This window comes from Haliotis asinina, chromosome 12 (assembly GCF_037392515.1).
Source record: "Haliotis asinina isolate JCU_RB_2024 chromosome 12, JCU_Hal_asi_v2, whole genome shotgun sequence".
NCBI classification, from domain to species: Eukaryota; Metazoa; Mollusca; class Gastropoda; order Lepetellida; family Haliotidae; genus Haliotis; species Haliotis asinina.
In genome coordinates this window covers 18666444-18681861 of record NC_090291.1, presented here as the reverse complement: position 1 = coordinate 18681861, position 15418 = coordinate 18666444, and the positions used below count along the sequence as shown (strand labels likewise).

The following is a 15418-nucleotide window of genomic DNA, read 5'->3' as shown; positions in this document are numbered from 1 at the left end:
TCAAGTCTAGAAAAAGAATACCAAATTTGGTTTCCCTATCTATAATGGTTTCTGAGAAAATCTGGACTGAAGGACAGAAGTTCAGACCACTTAACCCCTCATTTCTTGACAGGGGATAATAAATACATAGTAAGCAGAGCAGACTAGCTATACAGTATTGCTCTTCACTTTTTTAAATCAGGATAATCATTTTATAGGTCTTCTTAAAATGTAAGTCCATCTTCCTGAATCTGAGACTCACTGTGGAACTTTGCACAAATATTGAGCACAGAATCAAAACACAAACGTAATTCTTCACCTGAGCTAAGAAAAGGAAATGTTTTTCGAAAAACATAACATAAACATGATTAAGAATAATGTGATGCCCATGGACTAACAAAAAATAATTTCACTGTGGCTGATTTCTACTCTGAGAGATTAGATTATGAATACAAGTAATAAGATGAAACATTTACAAGACTTCACACTCTATCATGTCTACACACAATTTACTGTACAGGGAAATAGTTTCAGAAGTGGAACATGTTTCAAAATACATGACATGCCAAATGAGTACTACAAAACTAGTTGGTAAGAATGTTGGTAACAAGCATGAAGAAAGAGCGTTATGAAGAATGAAGACTTGAATATGTGTCATTATTGAATATTATGGGGAACAGGATTCACTCTCAAGGTCCATATACTAGGTATACAAAAGGACTTACCTGTTTCTGTTAATGTCAAACAAGAAGATGTTTCCCTGGTGATCGCCTGCCAGCAGATTGTCTCCGGTTGCGTCAAATGTTGCATGCAGGAAGCGGACAGTGTGTGATGGAGTTGACAACGCCCCTGCGAAACTGCTGCTCACTCTAAGCATCAACCTGGAGAATAACCATGCAAAGTATCATCCTCAATAATGTGTGATCAATATGTGTATCTGAATATTTTGTATTGTCTTCATGGGTTTGATTCCTCATATAGGTACATGTGAAGCCCATTTCTGGTGTACTCTTCTGTGATACTGATAAAATTGCCATAAAACTAAACTCGCTCATTCCTCAGTTTGGCTAAACATCATTGTGATCCATTCATAATCTTTCGGGTCAGGTACCCTGGCAAGATTACAGAATACTGGACACCTTCTGCCGCCTTTGACAGCAAACGCGTCTACATTTGGTTAGGGTTAGTGTAAAGTTTAGGGTTAGGGTATGTTTTAGGGTTAGGGTTTAGTTTTGGGTTAGGGTAAGGTTTAGAGTCAGGGATAGGGTGACGTGACACTAGGTATCTATAATGCATCAATGCAATGTAAGTTGAGGTGAGTGAGTATAGTTTTATGCCGCACTCAGCAATATTCCAGCTATATGGCAGCGGTCTATAAATAATCGAGTCTGGACAAGACAATCCAGTGATCAACAAAATGAGCATCTGCGCAATTGGGAACCGATAACATGTGCCAACCAAGTCAGCAAGCCTGACCACCCGATCCTGTTAGTCGCCTCTTACGACAAGCATAGTCGCCTTTTATCATGTTTATGGCAAGCATGGGTTGCTGAAGGACTATTCTACCCCGGGACCTTCATGGGTCTGTAATTTGAGGGTTATATTAACATTTTCTATCAGATTTCAGAAAGGAAATGGCTGTCATGCAAATACATACTGCGCAAATGCATACATCCAACTGTATAAAGTGATTTTCATTTGGTTTATGAATACTACTACTTGTGTTACGTGCTTATGTCGTAAATCGTTGACATGTTAGCAATCAGTGCCTTATCCATCCTCTAGACCTTACTGCAATGTGAAAATGTGCTCCTATCACAAAGCAGTACTCCCTTATTTATTGTCCTGTTTCTGTATAGCAGCTTTCATTTTTTAAGTCATTGTCATGCCTACCCATTATCACTTGATGGCGTCGGTTTTCTATGCCATATTTTTCCAGATGTTTTCTTGCATACGTCTAGTGTCTGCATCTTGAATGTTCTTCTTGCCTTCTGGTCAGTTCTGTTATGTGCACGTCGAATGTCCACTTTGCATCATTTACCCATCGCTGTCACATGTGAAAAGATTCAATACAACACTGCATCCCCAGGACTGTCATTGACAACACGAACGAACATGATTGTTTCCTTCTCCTTGGACGTCTTGGAAATTTACGGCCTTGTATTCGTGGTATATCCCCTGCGTGATCAATGGTCTACCGATTTCTTAACACGGGAAGTCAGTTTTTTCTTGAATAAACCAGTTGATTGTCAAATTCTGTGTTTGATGTGATTGAACATGTTTTTCAATATGGCGCGTTTGTTTTGATGGTTAACTACAAATTTTCCAAAAACGAATTAAGGCATAACAATGGAAATATTAACCATATAACTGTCTATGCTTTACATTCACTACATAGCACTGACTTCTGTTATTTGACTTATAATCCGAAATGTGATCCGATCCCAAATTAATCTAACCATCCTTTCGTACAGAATTTGTCAAAATTAAATTTCCGTGTGTACGTTTGTCTTTTAGAAATACTTACGTAGCCTGTTCTTACAACTAATAAGAAATATTTCACATTAATCATGATCCCCACTGCTTCTCATCGGGACTAAAGAAACATAATAAATATTTGATTTAATCTTCAAGCATTATTATTACTCAGAAATGCTATAATGCTTTCAAAATAATTCTGGTGGAATGTGCAAAGTCGAGGTTTCTAAGAATCTGTTGTTTGGAAAATATCACTTCATATTACTTCCGTTCACGTTGAGTGAATTGCAAGTTACTGTGCGAAGGCCACGTAGATTTAGAATTATTTTGAAGCCTGTCTCATTTGCTCTCACACTGAAGAGAAACAACATTTGATCGAGCACTCGCGGTTAAATATCTAGACAAAAATGGCATCTAGTGACATTGGAGACTGGTATCGTAGCATACCACAAATGACAAGATACTGGTTCACAGGTTCGGTTGTTGTGCCATTGGTTGGAAAGCTCGGTATATTGAGCCCTCTCTGGTTCATTCTTCAATTCGAACCGTTCATTTACAGGTTCCAGGTAGGGTTGTTGTAATGATGGTTTCATTTTGAGTGCGCAGATTATTTGGAATATATATATGTATGTTTCATCACGAGCTGAATATCATAATCTTCACCCTCTTCAACATGTTCAAGTCTCTTGTTTGCATTCTAGAAGTTGTTGAGTAAATAAGAAGACTGACATTTTATGGACAATATTTGTTATTAAATTCTTGTAGATCATTTCAACTTTATCAGGCAAGCTTCATCCTGTTATGTTTGTGCTACTCTTTGTGCATCACCATGATTGCTGGTATTAATATCAGTCTGCTGCTTATCTCAAAATATTATCGATTTGTAAGTTTGCCTTCATAAGTTGTCTTTTCAACTTGATCATGTTGATAATAATGTAAAATTTCACATCAAATATCAAATAAGCTGTTATCTAGTATGAAAACAGCTTATTGTGATTTAAAATTTCTGACTGACAAATGAAAATGGGGTATTTTCCAGATCCTGACAGAATGTTTGTTTCTGTGTTACAGATATGGAGACCCTTGACTGCTGTACTGTACTACCCAATATCAGGTCCACGAGGATTTCACTTTTTGATGAATCTCTATTTCTTGTATTCATATTCTACCAGACTGGAAACAGGTAAATTGTGTACATTGTTTAACATTGTACATAAACCATACTATCATTGTTTGAAATCAAAGTCCTTGTTTGTTCTGAGAGTATGATTTTCTATAGATCCCTTATAAATCTCACCCACTTACACTGCAGAGCTGTCGAAAGAAATAAAAAATCATAAATCTGAAATACTATCAATGGGACGAATCATAAATAATTATCAATGTCAAAGATTTGCCGTGAACAACATCATATATGATATACAGTCGTGCCCCATTTATCCAAACACTTGTGTTTTCATTGAAATTGTCTGGATAAGCGAATTTTCGGATATCTGAATCACGGACCATATGTATAAGAAACGTACAAAGAAACAAACATAGTAGGCATCAGACACAATCTTTATTGATGACGGTACACATACACAAATATCAGTGCATACAATGTCTCATACCTGTTCATGTAGTTATGCTTGCTTGAAGAAATCAATTATAGCCTTTTGCACTGGCTGTGTAGAAAAGCGAGAGGACTTTGTCAGTCAGTTCGTCACTGTCGACATTCACAAGATCATCGGCAGTAACAGTCACAGTTGCAACTTGTGCACAAGATCGTAGTAAATCGTGAAGTTCGGACAAGGCCATGTCTACTTGTGGGTCCTCATTTGATTGGATAATATCCAACTACAATTAATAATTGTAGTGACCAACAAACTGACACACCTCAAAATTAACTCAGTGTCACCTTGCTACTCAGAGGTAATTAATCTTCTCACGCTTCAAAGACTGCCGACTTCTATGTTACGGCACAAAAGGCCCTCGGTAATCGCGTGTGTAAACATACAGGTGCTCAGCCATCCGGATATACGAGACAAAAATGCACATAATTTAGTGTTTTGTCTTTGAAAATGACCATACGGTTATGGAAACCGGATTTCCGGATAGGTGAGTAATTTTACAACATTGTGAATTTATTGTATGGAATTTTCGTTCGGAAGGTGAGTTTTCCGGATATCTGAGGTTCGGATAAATGGGGCACGACTTTATAACATTATAATGAAAAAAAGATTTTATCTACACACTTAATGCATAAATTTATGTCTTTACCCACTGGCTACTTCTATGTTTTGGTCAGGCTGCTGTTTAGTCAAAATTTCACAATAAAGGAAAATGTTTATCATGTTTATATATGTTTCATAATCTTACCTTATAACTGTCTTATTGCTTAATCAAAATTGTTATGATGTTACTATTTTTGTAGATATTGAACATGTACATGTAATGTTTGACAATATGGTTTAGCCTTTGATATTTAACTTCAGATCTATCAATCTGTTTTTGAAGTTCTTTGATGTGTTCTTGTACATTTCAGGGGTGTTTGATGGAAAACCAGCTGATTACCTGTTCATGCTCATATTCAACTGGGTTTGCCTAACTGTATCCTTTTGATGACAATGATGATGATTTGTGTGATTTGTAGATGATAATTGAGGTGTAAATATATAGATGATGATTATTATTTTAGTGTTTGTAGTAGCTGATAGTTATTATGTAAATATGTATCACACAAGACCAATTGGGAAATAATGTTCCTTAACCAGCTGACAGATCATTGGACTGATGTCTGGTCTGATGGTAAGTTGTACATTTGGCATTCCACAGTCATGAAATTGAAATTGCTTTGTCGGCTCTAATTTTTGTTTCACAAGTTTCTAACTCAAATTTTATTTTTTTAATTTATAAATGTAAAGATGGTTCACCTGCTCTCAGGTCAAATGTCGCCCCAATCTGCAGCAAATCCCTCTTAAACAGCTGTTAACTGGAATGACCTGTGAAGGTCCAGAGTAGAATAGATCTTCTGCAACCCATGCTTGCCATGAAAGACGACTGTGCTTGTCGCAAGGGGCGACTAGCGGGACTGATTGATCAGGTTCAATGACTTCCTTGACACGTGTCATAATTTCCAATTGTGTAGACTAGATCGATGCTCATACTGTTGAGCACTGGATTGTCTGGTCCAGACTCAATTATTTACAGACAGCTGCCATATAGCTAGAATATTGCTGAGTGCGACATAGAACTAAACTCACGCACACACACACATTTATCTTTAATGGCATATGCCCAGTTAATGTTGATTCTATGGGAATTTTCCCTTGGAAGAACAGTACGTCTTGAACCTCAGATACATCTTTTAAGTGGTTGCTGGTGTCTTCCAGCTTCTTATGGATCCAATGGTGCTAAGTGTCCTGTATGTCTGGTGCCAGCTCAATAAGGATACCATCGTCACGTTTTGGTTTGGCACTCGCTTCAAGGTAGGACTCACTCAATATTCCCTTCTCCATATATAGTCTCGGTGGTCATTTCAGGAATGGTTATAAGAGATGGCTAAATTGGAGGTCAGGTTCAACGATTTGGTGTATTACATGTCTTATTACTCTGACAGCCTGGATCATTGTTAACAATATATTGATCACTGTATTGTCAGGTTTGGACCCAATTATTTATCAGGTTACTGTTATTCAACTATTAGTGCAGAAAGAGTTGTTAAATTTGAAAGAGAAGAATCAAGTGTCTTTTGATCATTCCCGTAATTTCATAGTTGTCTGGTTGGTTTGTGTAGTCAAACAAACATGATGGAGAAGAAAGGGGGTCACATATTCAGATTTTTTTGGATGGTAAAATTATTCCAGCAGGGTGAAAGCTTTAACAATGAATTTGACTAAACAGATCTACAGTGCTGAGATCTTTTTTCTGTGTCACTGATCACATCTAAAATTCCTTGTAGTTTGGATTTGTATTAGCATGCTGTTAACCCCCTGGGTGCCACAGGAATAATCCGAATATATATGTCCTTCCTCTTCAACCCTCACTTTTAGGTCCAGTAAAATTCTAAATGTGTCACGCATACAAATATACATCACAGATCTGAATTTTGTTGGAAATTTCCTGTTTCTTGATACCATCCACTATTACCTCAGACAAAACTAAAGTGCACATTTTAAGCCTTTACACAAGTGTTAGGAGGTCACATGTAGCCATTACTGCAACATGTGCTTTAGTTCCTGTGAGTACAATATTCAGTACATTGGGACAGATTTAATATTGCAGTTTCATATGAACAGGTTCATAAACAGTGATTTAATTCAACCTTATAAGTAAGACTGTTAATATTACTGAAAATGATGTATTCATTTTATGAAATGTGTACACACTCTTGTTAAAAAGAATTGTCTTGTTCATTGAATTTGTTTGTGTCATTTTTATAGACAAAACAGTTATGAGTATTGATTGACCAGATGCGAGTTTGTCAAAAAAGTTTTCTGATTCATTGTCAGTGTTTTCGATAATACAGTTATACAATTAATTAAAATTCAAATAAAACATATTATGATGGCAAAATATCTAAAAAATATCTAACTCAAACAATATTTATACGAAAATTGTTTAAAAATACAGTGGAAGCTGTCTAAACCGGCACTCATGGGGACTGAAGACATAGTCCGATTTAGACGGCGTGCTGGATTGTAGAGCTGGTGATAAATGTACAAGCCATGTATAAACTCAGTCATGTCTTAAATTGGACAAACTGTACGTCCATGTTCTGGTAGTTCAGTACCAAAAAAAGCAATCTTTTTGTACTTTCATTGCATACTTATGAAGAGAAATAGTTACATAATCAGAATAAGAAAAAATTACAAAATAATTTATATCTTAAATGAATGTTCAATAGATATTCAGGTGCTGTGAAATACTGTTTTTCATTTTCATTAAAAAAATTAGTGCCAAACAGGTGTGTGTGTTGATAACAAAAACATACGCAGTTAAACTAATTGTTGATATATTCTGGACACTATTCCAATTGTTAAAACCATTAATTTCATGTTTTGTCAAAAGAATATCCACAAAAAATTCTCTCCATGTGATCTGAGTTACATTGACCTTGTGCTGACTTATGCACCGTTATCTTGATACATGCACAGACACTCTGTTGGCTTTTGATGTGATAGAAGACAATCCATTTTGGACATTTATTGGGGATCATTTTTAATATTGTGCATATAATGCCATGCATTAGCACATAAATATATTTCAGAATACACTTATGTTGTTCCCTTCAGATATCAAACTGTATTTTCTTCTCTCATAGTCTGTAGTTCTGTAAAGATGCCAAATAAGAAAAAACATGGCACAGTGCTTTATCGCTGCACGATAAAAAATGGAGAAATGTACTGTTTTTTAATACCTACAAAGTTTTTGGACAACATTTACCTGTGTCTGTTTCTCAAGCGGCCATGGTAGTTGCAGTTATCACGTTATATTTATACCAATGGATAGGAAATTTAATATTCTACATTTCTGTGTAATTTATACTTTTTTTTATAGCCATACTCAGATCCAGGACCATGTGAGCACATACTCACACAATGTTTACTTTTCAAACTTTTATGAAAATGTGCGCCTAAAAAAACTCCATCGGGTTAAAGCATGTTCAAGAGCCCTGTTTGACAGTAGAAATAAGTCACTATGAGTGTTGTAAGCCTGTGTTAAACCACTGTTGTAAACTCCCCAAAATTTCTGCTAGATAACTGGTCTGGTAACTGTCCCGGATGGTCAGGTGGGAGTTTGTTACACTGGTTAAACCATATAAACTACGGTATGAAAGTTAGGATCGTCATTGTCCCTTTGTGAGGCCCCAGGTTCCAGAAGGGCACAGTGCTTTTCTTAACATTTTTCAGTACTATGTGACAATATTTTATGATATAGTGCCCATGTACTTTTACACAAATTTACATGACAACCATATGGACAGTTATGAAGATGGGATAATATAGTATTCATTAACATTTGCCATGTTCATATGGTCAAGTTGTCATGGTAACATGCAGTGTCTTTACTGTGTCTAGCCTCATGATGCATGTCATGTTCCTGTATCTACAGGCGATGTACCTGCCCTGGGTCCTCCTGGCCTTCAACATGATCATTGCTGATGGGTAGGTTGGAGTTCTTTCATACAGTACTTAGATCTTGCCAGAAGTTCTGGAGTAGCCTTCATCAATGTTCCTGATGCTGAATCCTTGTCTTACCTCCCTTGTAAAGTGGATCAGCATCTATGTCTGTCTGTCTACCTCCAATTTTTGTTTCTGGAGAAAAATTCCTAAAGTAAATCCTAGAACCCAAATATTTATTCGTGAAACACATATTTCTGTTGTACCATAAGATAATAGAGTTTAAATGGATACAGAGACAATATTACCGGTAACTTTTGCAGAGGAATGTTGGAGCTGATTGGCATCATTGTGGGGCATCTCTACTTCTTCCTTATGTTCAAGTACCCTCAGGACTTCGGTGGAGCCAGGCTCTTGAGTGTGCCACAGTTTCTGTGAGTAGCTGTATACAAATCTGTTTGTTAAATTGTAATTGTGTGTGTGAAACATCAGTGGTGCATTGGAGTGTGAATTGTCGGCCATACAAGGAAGTGTGAATAGTGATGCAAGGAAGTGTGAATAATGATATATGAAGGTGTGAATATTGATGTGTGAATAGTGATGTCTGAATAGAAATATATGGAGTTGTGAATAGTGATACATGAGCTGTGAATAGTGATGCATGGAAGTATAAATACTGACACATGGAGTGGGGGATAGTGATGCTTGGAAGTGTGATCAGTGATGTCTGAATAGTGATGCATGGAGGTGTAAATAGTGATGCATGGAGCTGTGAATAGTGATGCCTCAAAATGTGAATAGGTATACATGGAGGTATGAATATTGATGCATTGAGGTATGAATATTGATGCATGGAGCTGTGAATAGTGATGCATAGTATGTGAATAGTAATACATGGAAGTGTAAGTAGCAGGAAATTGAAGAATGAGTAGCTTTTCATTCAAATTCTGATCGTACGTTGCAAATTTTCATTGAAATTAGATGAGATAAGATATTACAATGGGGTCGAATTTCATGGATGGCAAATTGTCATAATATATTTACTGAATTTATATCTTAGCTACATATACACATGTAACATCTTTCTCCTTTCAGATACAATTACTTTCCCAACAGGAGAGGGGGCGTTGCAGGATTTGGAATGGCCCCATCAAGCAGACGGCGACAAGATGATGGCCGTGATGACCCCAGGGGTCATAATTGGGGACGAGGTCAAAACTTGGGCGGAAACTGAATGAAAATTAATAACTGATGAAATCTGATATCCCAACCCAGGAATGAGTAGACATTGTCACAAATGAATGGATATAAACAATCTTTATGGTTCCGAAATACCAGTAAGGGTATCAATTATATTGACTGTTGTTCTGTCATTTTGAAAAATGGACAAAGTCCCTGTATTGTTTTGAAACAGAAGTTCTGAATTGATATTTTAGGAAATTGTAAAATGTAACGGGTAGTGGTTAATTTCTTTGGAACAGAATGAAATCTTCATTTTGTCATCTGTTTTGCAAGATATAGCCTATCTTGCTATCAGTCATTGAGGTCTATTGTATCAATGGATTTTGGGTTGAAATTGTGGTTCTTTCCTAAGTCCAATGATGTTTCCAGCAGTGTGCTTGTGGGTTTCATCTGAAACCAACATGTCAGTGACATGCATCTCCTCAGACAATGTGCTTGTGGGTTTCACTTGAAACGTGTATGTGTGTAACACGCATCGCTTCAGGCAATGTGTTTGTGGGTTTTATCTGAAACCTACACGTCTGTGATATTGATTGCTTCAGGCAACATGCTTGTAGGTTTCACCTGAAACCTACACATCTGTGAAATGCATTACTTCAGACAACAAACTTCTGGATTTCACCTGAAAACATTAATGCAAGTTTAATCTGAAACCTACATTTCTGTGACATGCATTGCCTTAGGCAATGTGCTTGTGGGTTTCACCTGAAACCTGCACATCTGTAATATTCATCGCTTCAGGCAACAGGGTTGTGGGTTTCACGTGAAACTTACACATCTTTGAAGTGCATCTCCTTGCTCTTTTCCCAGTTAAAACTGAGACAGAACAGCTCACTCCTTCTTTCACTGCTAAGGTTTTGATCATAAAAATGTCTCAGCTATTTAACTTCAGACGACAGCTTATTTGTCACACTGCCAAGTCTGTTTCCATATTTAACCAAACAAAAAAAGAATTGTTTTTGAAGGGACATAACCCTTGACAGTGAAGAGGATGGGGTCATGTTGCACAATAGTCAGAGATGCTGCAATTCATTGTACAGTGTTGCATACCTTGGGCAGGTCCAAAAATATCTTTTACTGATTTGCCCTGATTGTGATTCTAGGTGATAAGCATCATATGAATTTTTGTGCATTTCTTTGAAATGCTGATCATCTAAGATCTGCATTGCCACAGATCTTTTCTTCCAATTACTCTTAATCTGTGATATACCTGGAATATTGTCCCAAGCAGCTTAACCCAGCACAATCAGTCCCTTTTTCACTCAAGCAGATATTTCTGCACTGTCTGACTGTTGCTTGAACTGTTGGCCCAGAAAATTTTTTTTATTATTTTAGTATTTTTTCCATTTGGTTTGTGGAACAAACATTTCAACCTTGAAGTAGTCAAATCCATCACTGCTGGCAGCAATTGCTGATAAAATGGATTTGATGTTTTTTTTAAAAAGCTGAAGGGTACATGGGCATAAGACTCTTCCTAGCGGCATTGAGTCTGTGTGTGTACACTGATGCAAAAACATTATACATGGATAGTGGTGATTCTAAAAATAATAACCTAATATCTTTGCGTAACTCCTTCCAATATTAATTGTATTTATCTAGGCATCTTCAGATTTGTTGAATTATGAAAGTGTACTGTAAATATGGATATGTTATATTAGTGTCACAGTAACTTCTTGATATTGGAAATGATGTTAATTCAGTCAGTAAAACGTCATGATTCACTGATTCATTTTTGAAGAATATAACAACACTGACAAAACTGAATCATACCCTCAACGAACCTACTCTGTTCTCGTGGCTGTGAAAGCTTTATACTTTCTGAACGTGCTGATTCTTCTCTGAAGCCATTATAAACAATTTTACTAACAAGGAAACATTTGAAAATAAGCTGGCCTGTAGATGTACTAAGTATACTAATTCACACATTTTTTACAAAATACACTTGAAATTGATATAATTGGTTATTTGAGGTTGAAACTTTTTCATAAATTGCACAATATTCCCCAGGCAGTCATGTGACAGTGAGGTAAAGGGAGTGGACTGCAGTTGGGATTGTAGCTGTACATAACAGTTTCTAAGCTACTGATCATCATGTTCTTTATTGTGGCGTAGGTTTTTCACCATAATTTCATTTCTCAAAAAAAAAAGGACTTTAAAAATATGAGGTGATAGTTTAAAGCTATTTTTAAACTAGTGATCTCAAGTGTTGCATGAAAGCGTCAAGTTATCTGTGAAAAACGTGTGGATTCCTTTATTGATGTTTTTAGTTGTGGCCTATTTTGTTGATAAAAGATAGTTGTGAAACGCACAAAGCAGGTTAGCTCAGAATTCTTCAGGCTTCAAATGTTTCAAGAACAAGTGCTCAGGCGAACATCCATTTGTTTTGTATGATGTATAGGTGAATATTGTTGTGTGAACAATCATCCCTAACCTATGGAAGAATCCCTTATACAGCCTCCCCTACTCTAACTCTACTCCTGTAATTGACTCCTAATGTTTTTTTAGAAATCAGAATTGTTCTTCAAAGTTTTTTCACGAAGTTTCAGAGCTTGCTTAATATGCAAGAAAAATAGGCCACACATGTGCTACCAGCATTTAATTGGTTCTTTGCCCTGTATCATGAAGCAAATTGTTTGTTATTTCTTAGAATTATTGGAATTGCGTGCAATGATTGTTGTTTGTAATTAATGAAATCATGTGTTGATGTTTGTATTGGAATTTTTGCCATTGGAAGGGTCCGATAGTAACTGTTGAACTGATCCCATAGATGTCCTGCTACTGAGGAATCAACATCAGGAAAGGTCCCCAGTTTCTTTAGAAGGGTCTGCAGTTTTACTGTGACAGGGTTGATTGTGTGAACTCAGTTCCAGATTAGGTGGGGTCTTTGCTCATGTTATCAACCATTGGTTTGCCATCCCAATAAAAGCAGAAATGATATTTCCTTTCATATTGGGTTAATATGGTTGAGCTCCACATGGAAGAAGTGTGAGAGTAACAAATATGCAGGTAATTGTTGAATGTTGCTTTTGAAAGTTTTTCATTGACATATTAAGTATGTTCAGCAAAGTCATCTTGGTGTTTTCATTGATACTGTTGTATATTTCATGGATCAATAGATGTCTTGGATCAAGGAATGTTATTGTCCTTAATTTTTCTTGGTTAGTGGATCGGGCGAATGGTTAAAAGCAATTTCTGGGGTTTGAATCCCAGATAGGTGAAATATATGGCCTCCGCTTCCATGAAAAGCAGGGTAACACCATACTTCTGTTGTATCTTCTGGAATGCTGCAGATTGGTGCTTTAGTGCTTCAGTTTCTTTGACCGTTTCTTATGCACAGAATAAATACCTTTCATTATTTCATCAATGTCACTCTTATCACGTAAGAAGTTTCTATTTAAATGAATACATTCCTTTTGATGAAACATTTTATCCTTGAAAATTATTAAGGATTTTCTTATATTTTCATATGTCGATACTTGAGTAATCTTTCCCATTTTTTAATAAAAATTACTCTGAGAAATGGTTATAACTTCATTCAGTTAGAAATCTAAATTATGTATGAGGGGTTTTCATGATTACTTTTTCCATTTAGCCTGAAAGAAATGTTGCTGAACATGCTGCAAGATTGCTGGTGTGTTGAGCAATATTTTCTTACTGTTCAATAAAAGAGTCCCTGTGAATATATGTTTAAAGTTTTTCATATGCTTGTCATTGGTTTTGGGGTTTATTGGCTGTTACATTGCATGGTATTAGTTTTGCAGTGTCTGGCTTGGCTTTTATCAAAAATTATCAACTCACTGTTTAGTAATCATTGCCAAAGTAATCAAGCACATAACAAGCCATTTTATGCAAAACATTATTTTTCAGATAGTATTGAGGGCTTTCCCAACCATTCTAACAAGAATCATGTGTGAGCCTGGGCTTTTGTTATATTGGTCGCTAAGCCCATGGTGATTAATTTTACTCTGCAGGATTTTAGAACTGGTTTTCATTTGAAAATGCAGTAATTTAGAAACATTTTCTTTGTTTTGGAATCTGTTGACCACGTTTCTGTAAACCAAGTTTGTAAAGGCCATATTAAGCACATTTTCATTGTTTGTTTTGTCGACTATGCATTGCAGCAGGCTAAGGTATGTTACATTCAAGATCATGTGTGAGTGAGAATCAATATTTTTGTCATGGATGTTTCCAAGTGTATATATAGATCATCAAGTTTATGTGCATAATAAAAAACATTGAAACCCTACTGGCTTCTCTCCTGAATCGTAATGAATTCATGTTGTTATTGCAGCTGACTTTCAGCCCAAAAGTACTGTCGGAAATAGAAAAAAGTATGTTTGGGGGCTGTTGCTGTGTATCCCTAAAATTTACACAACAAGAAAGAGTCGACAACAAGTCGACATAACCCAAATTAGCCTAACTGGGCATTCAGTGATATGCATAAAACTAAAAGGATATCCAGAAAAGCATGTTTACTCGTAAAATCGGGCAAAAAGTAGAACAAAACACGAATAGTAGTCTGTCGTACAGACCCTGAAGTAGATATATATAAAAAAAGCCCACGCAAGTCTAGGAAATGTAGCAAGTCTAGATTTCTTCCGGGCTCCATTTCATTATATTATATGCTTTTTGCTATGACCTTTTTTCAGTAAAATATGTTCATTTCAGAGACTAGTTGTTAGTCTTTACGAATAGCTGCTGAAAACAACAGATCGGACAAAAAGATAGCAATTACGTCGCTCAGCCACGTATAGCAGAGAGTCCACTCAACTTTCATGAAGTGCCTGTTACCTACAGGCACAAAGGGTCGCCTCAGAGATAGTTTCCGCTTTTCATGTGTGTTGGAAATGTCGCATTTAATGATAAACATATTACGTGTCTTTCTTTCATAAAGTTTATGTTGAGATATGCAGAAGAGTATGATACCTGATACCTATAGATAGCATTATATTAAATGTCTCAAATATATAGGTGGCATGACCACCCGATGATAGACAGGACCTGACATTTGTAAGTTGGGACATGCTGTTTCCCCAGTTTAATTCTAAAAGGATTATCATGTCTTAAATGATATCTCTATCTTCCAGTCCGACCTAAACCATCGTCTGCGACAGCAGTCCTGATTTTGCTTTTGAGACGAAGCCCCTGTCTCTTTCTTTTACCAGTGACAGTGAGCTACATCCGTGATTGTTGCAGCATGAAAGTTATTTTTTTCGTGAACAATCGTTTATAATGAAGCTATGTCTGATTTTAAGGTGGACATGCATAAAGCCATGGTCAGTTCTATGTCGCTTTGGACTTTAACAAAACAGACGCATTGCTCATTTCTTCAATAATCTCTACTCAGTAAAGTCCTCTGTGACGTTTCCTATCATTGCCGCAGACTGTAGGTAGGCCAAAACTTAGTAAACGGACACATTATAGGTCATTCATTCAAACCTTCATAGAATAATTGCTTATCCATATTGATAAAATCAGGGGAAAATGACACAAATCTGTTGAAATAGAAACTCCAGACAACGTAAATACGCTAGCATCAAATAACTTAACCACAACTTAAACGGGAGTCCGCAGAATAGCGTTGTAACTTTGGACAACACGAACTTGTTAGCTGG

General features: G+C 36.4%; 2 protein-coding genes across 2 annotated transcripts in view; one reads left to right on the top strand and one right to left on the bottom strand.

Annotated features, from left to right (window-relative positions):
• Positions 1–2290, bottom strand: part of LOC137258750 (TBC1 domain family member 31-like) — a 29693-nt gene extending 27403 nt beyond the window's left edge. Inside the window, exons 1-2 of the mRNA XM_067796439.1 lie at positions 1873–2290; positions 705–860 (exon numbers count right to left, since the gene is read on the bottom strand). Of these exons, the coding sequence (XP_067652540.1) occupies positions 705–860; positions 1873–1949 (233 nt within the window). The 5' untranslated portion in view covers positions 1950–2290. The remainder of the gene's footprint in view (positions 1–704; positions 861–1872) is intronic.
• Positions 2291–2708: 418 nt separating this feature from the next.
• On the top strand, positions 2709–14049 carry LOC137258367 (derlin-1-like). The gene is made up of 8 exons (XM_067796027.1): positions 2709–3023; positions 3529–3640; positions 4985–5049; positions 5221–5247; positions 5832–5927; positions 8554–8606; positions 8885–8995; positions 9657–14049. The coding sequence occupies exons 1-8, from the start codon at positions 2865–2867 to the stop codon at positions 9793–9795; spliced, it is 762 nt and encodes a 253-aa protein (XP_067652128.1). The 5' UTR covers positions 2709–2864; the 3' UTR covers positions 9796–14049.
• The last annotated feature ends 1369 nt before the right edge of the window (positions 14050–15418 follow it).

Coding starts and splice junctions, on each gene's coding strand:
- LOC137258367 (XM_067796027.1), top strand. CDS start 2,865: ATGGCATCTAGTGACATTGGAGACTGGTATCGTAGCATACCACAAATG. Junction 8,607..8,884: donor AACATGATCATTGCTGATGG/GTAGGTTGGAGT, acceptor TAACTTTTGCAG/AGGAATGTTGGAGCTGATTG. Junction 8,996..9,656: donor TTGAGTGTGCCACAGTTTCT/GTGAGTAGCTGT, acceptor TTCTCCTTTCAG/ATACAATTACTTTCCCAACA.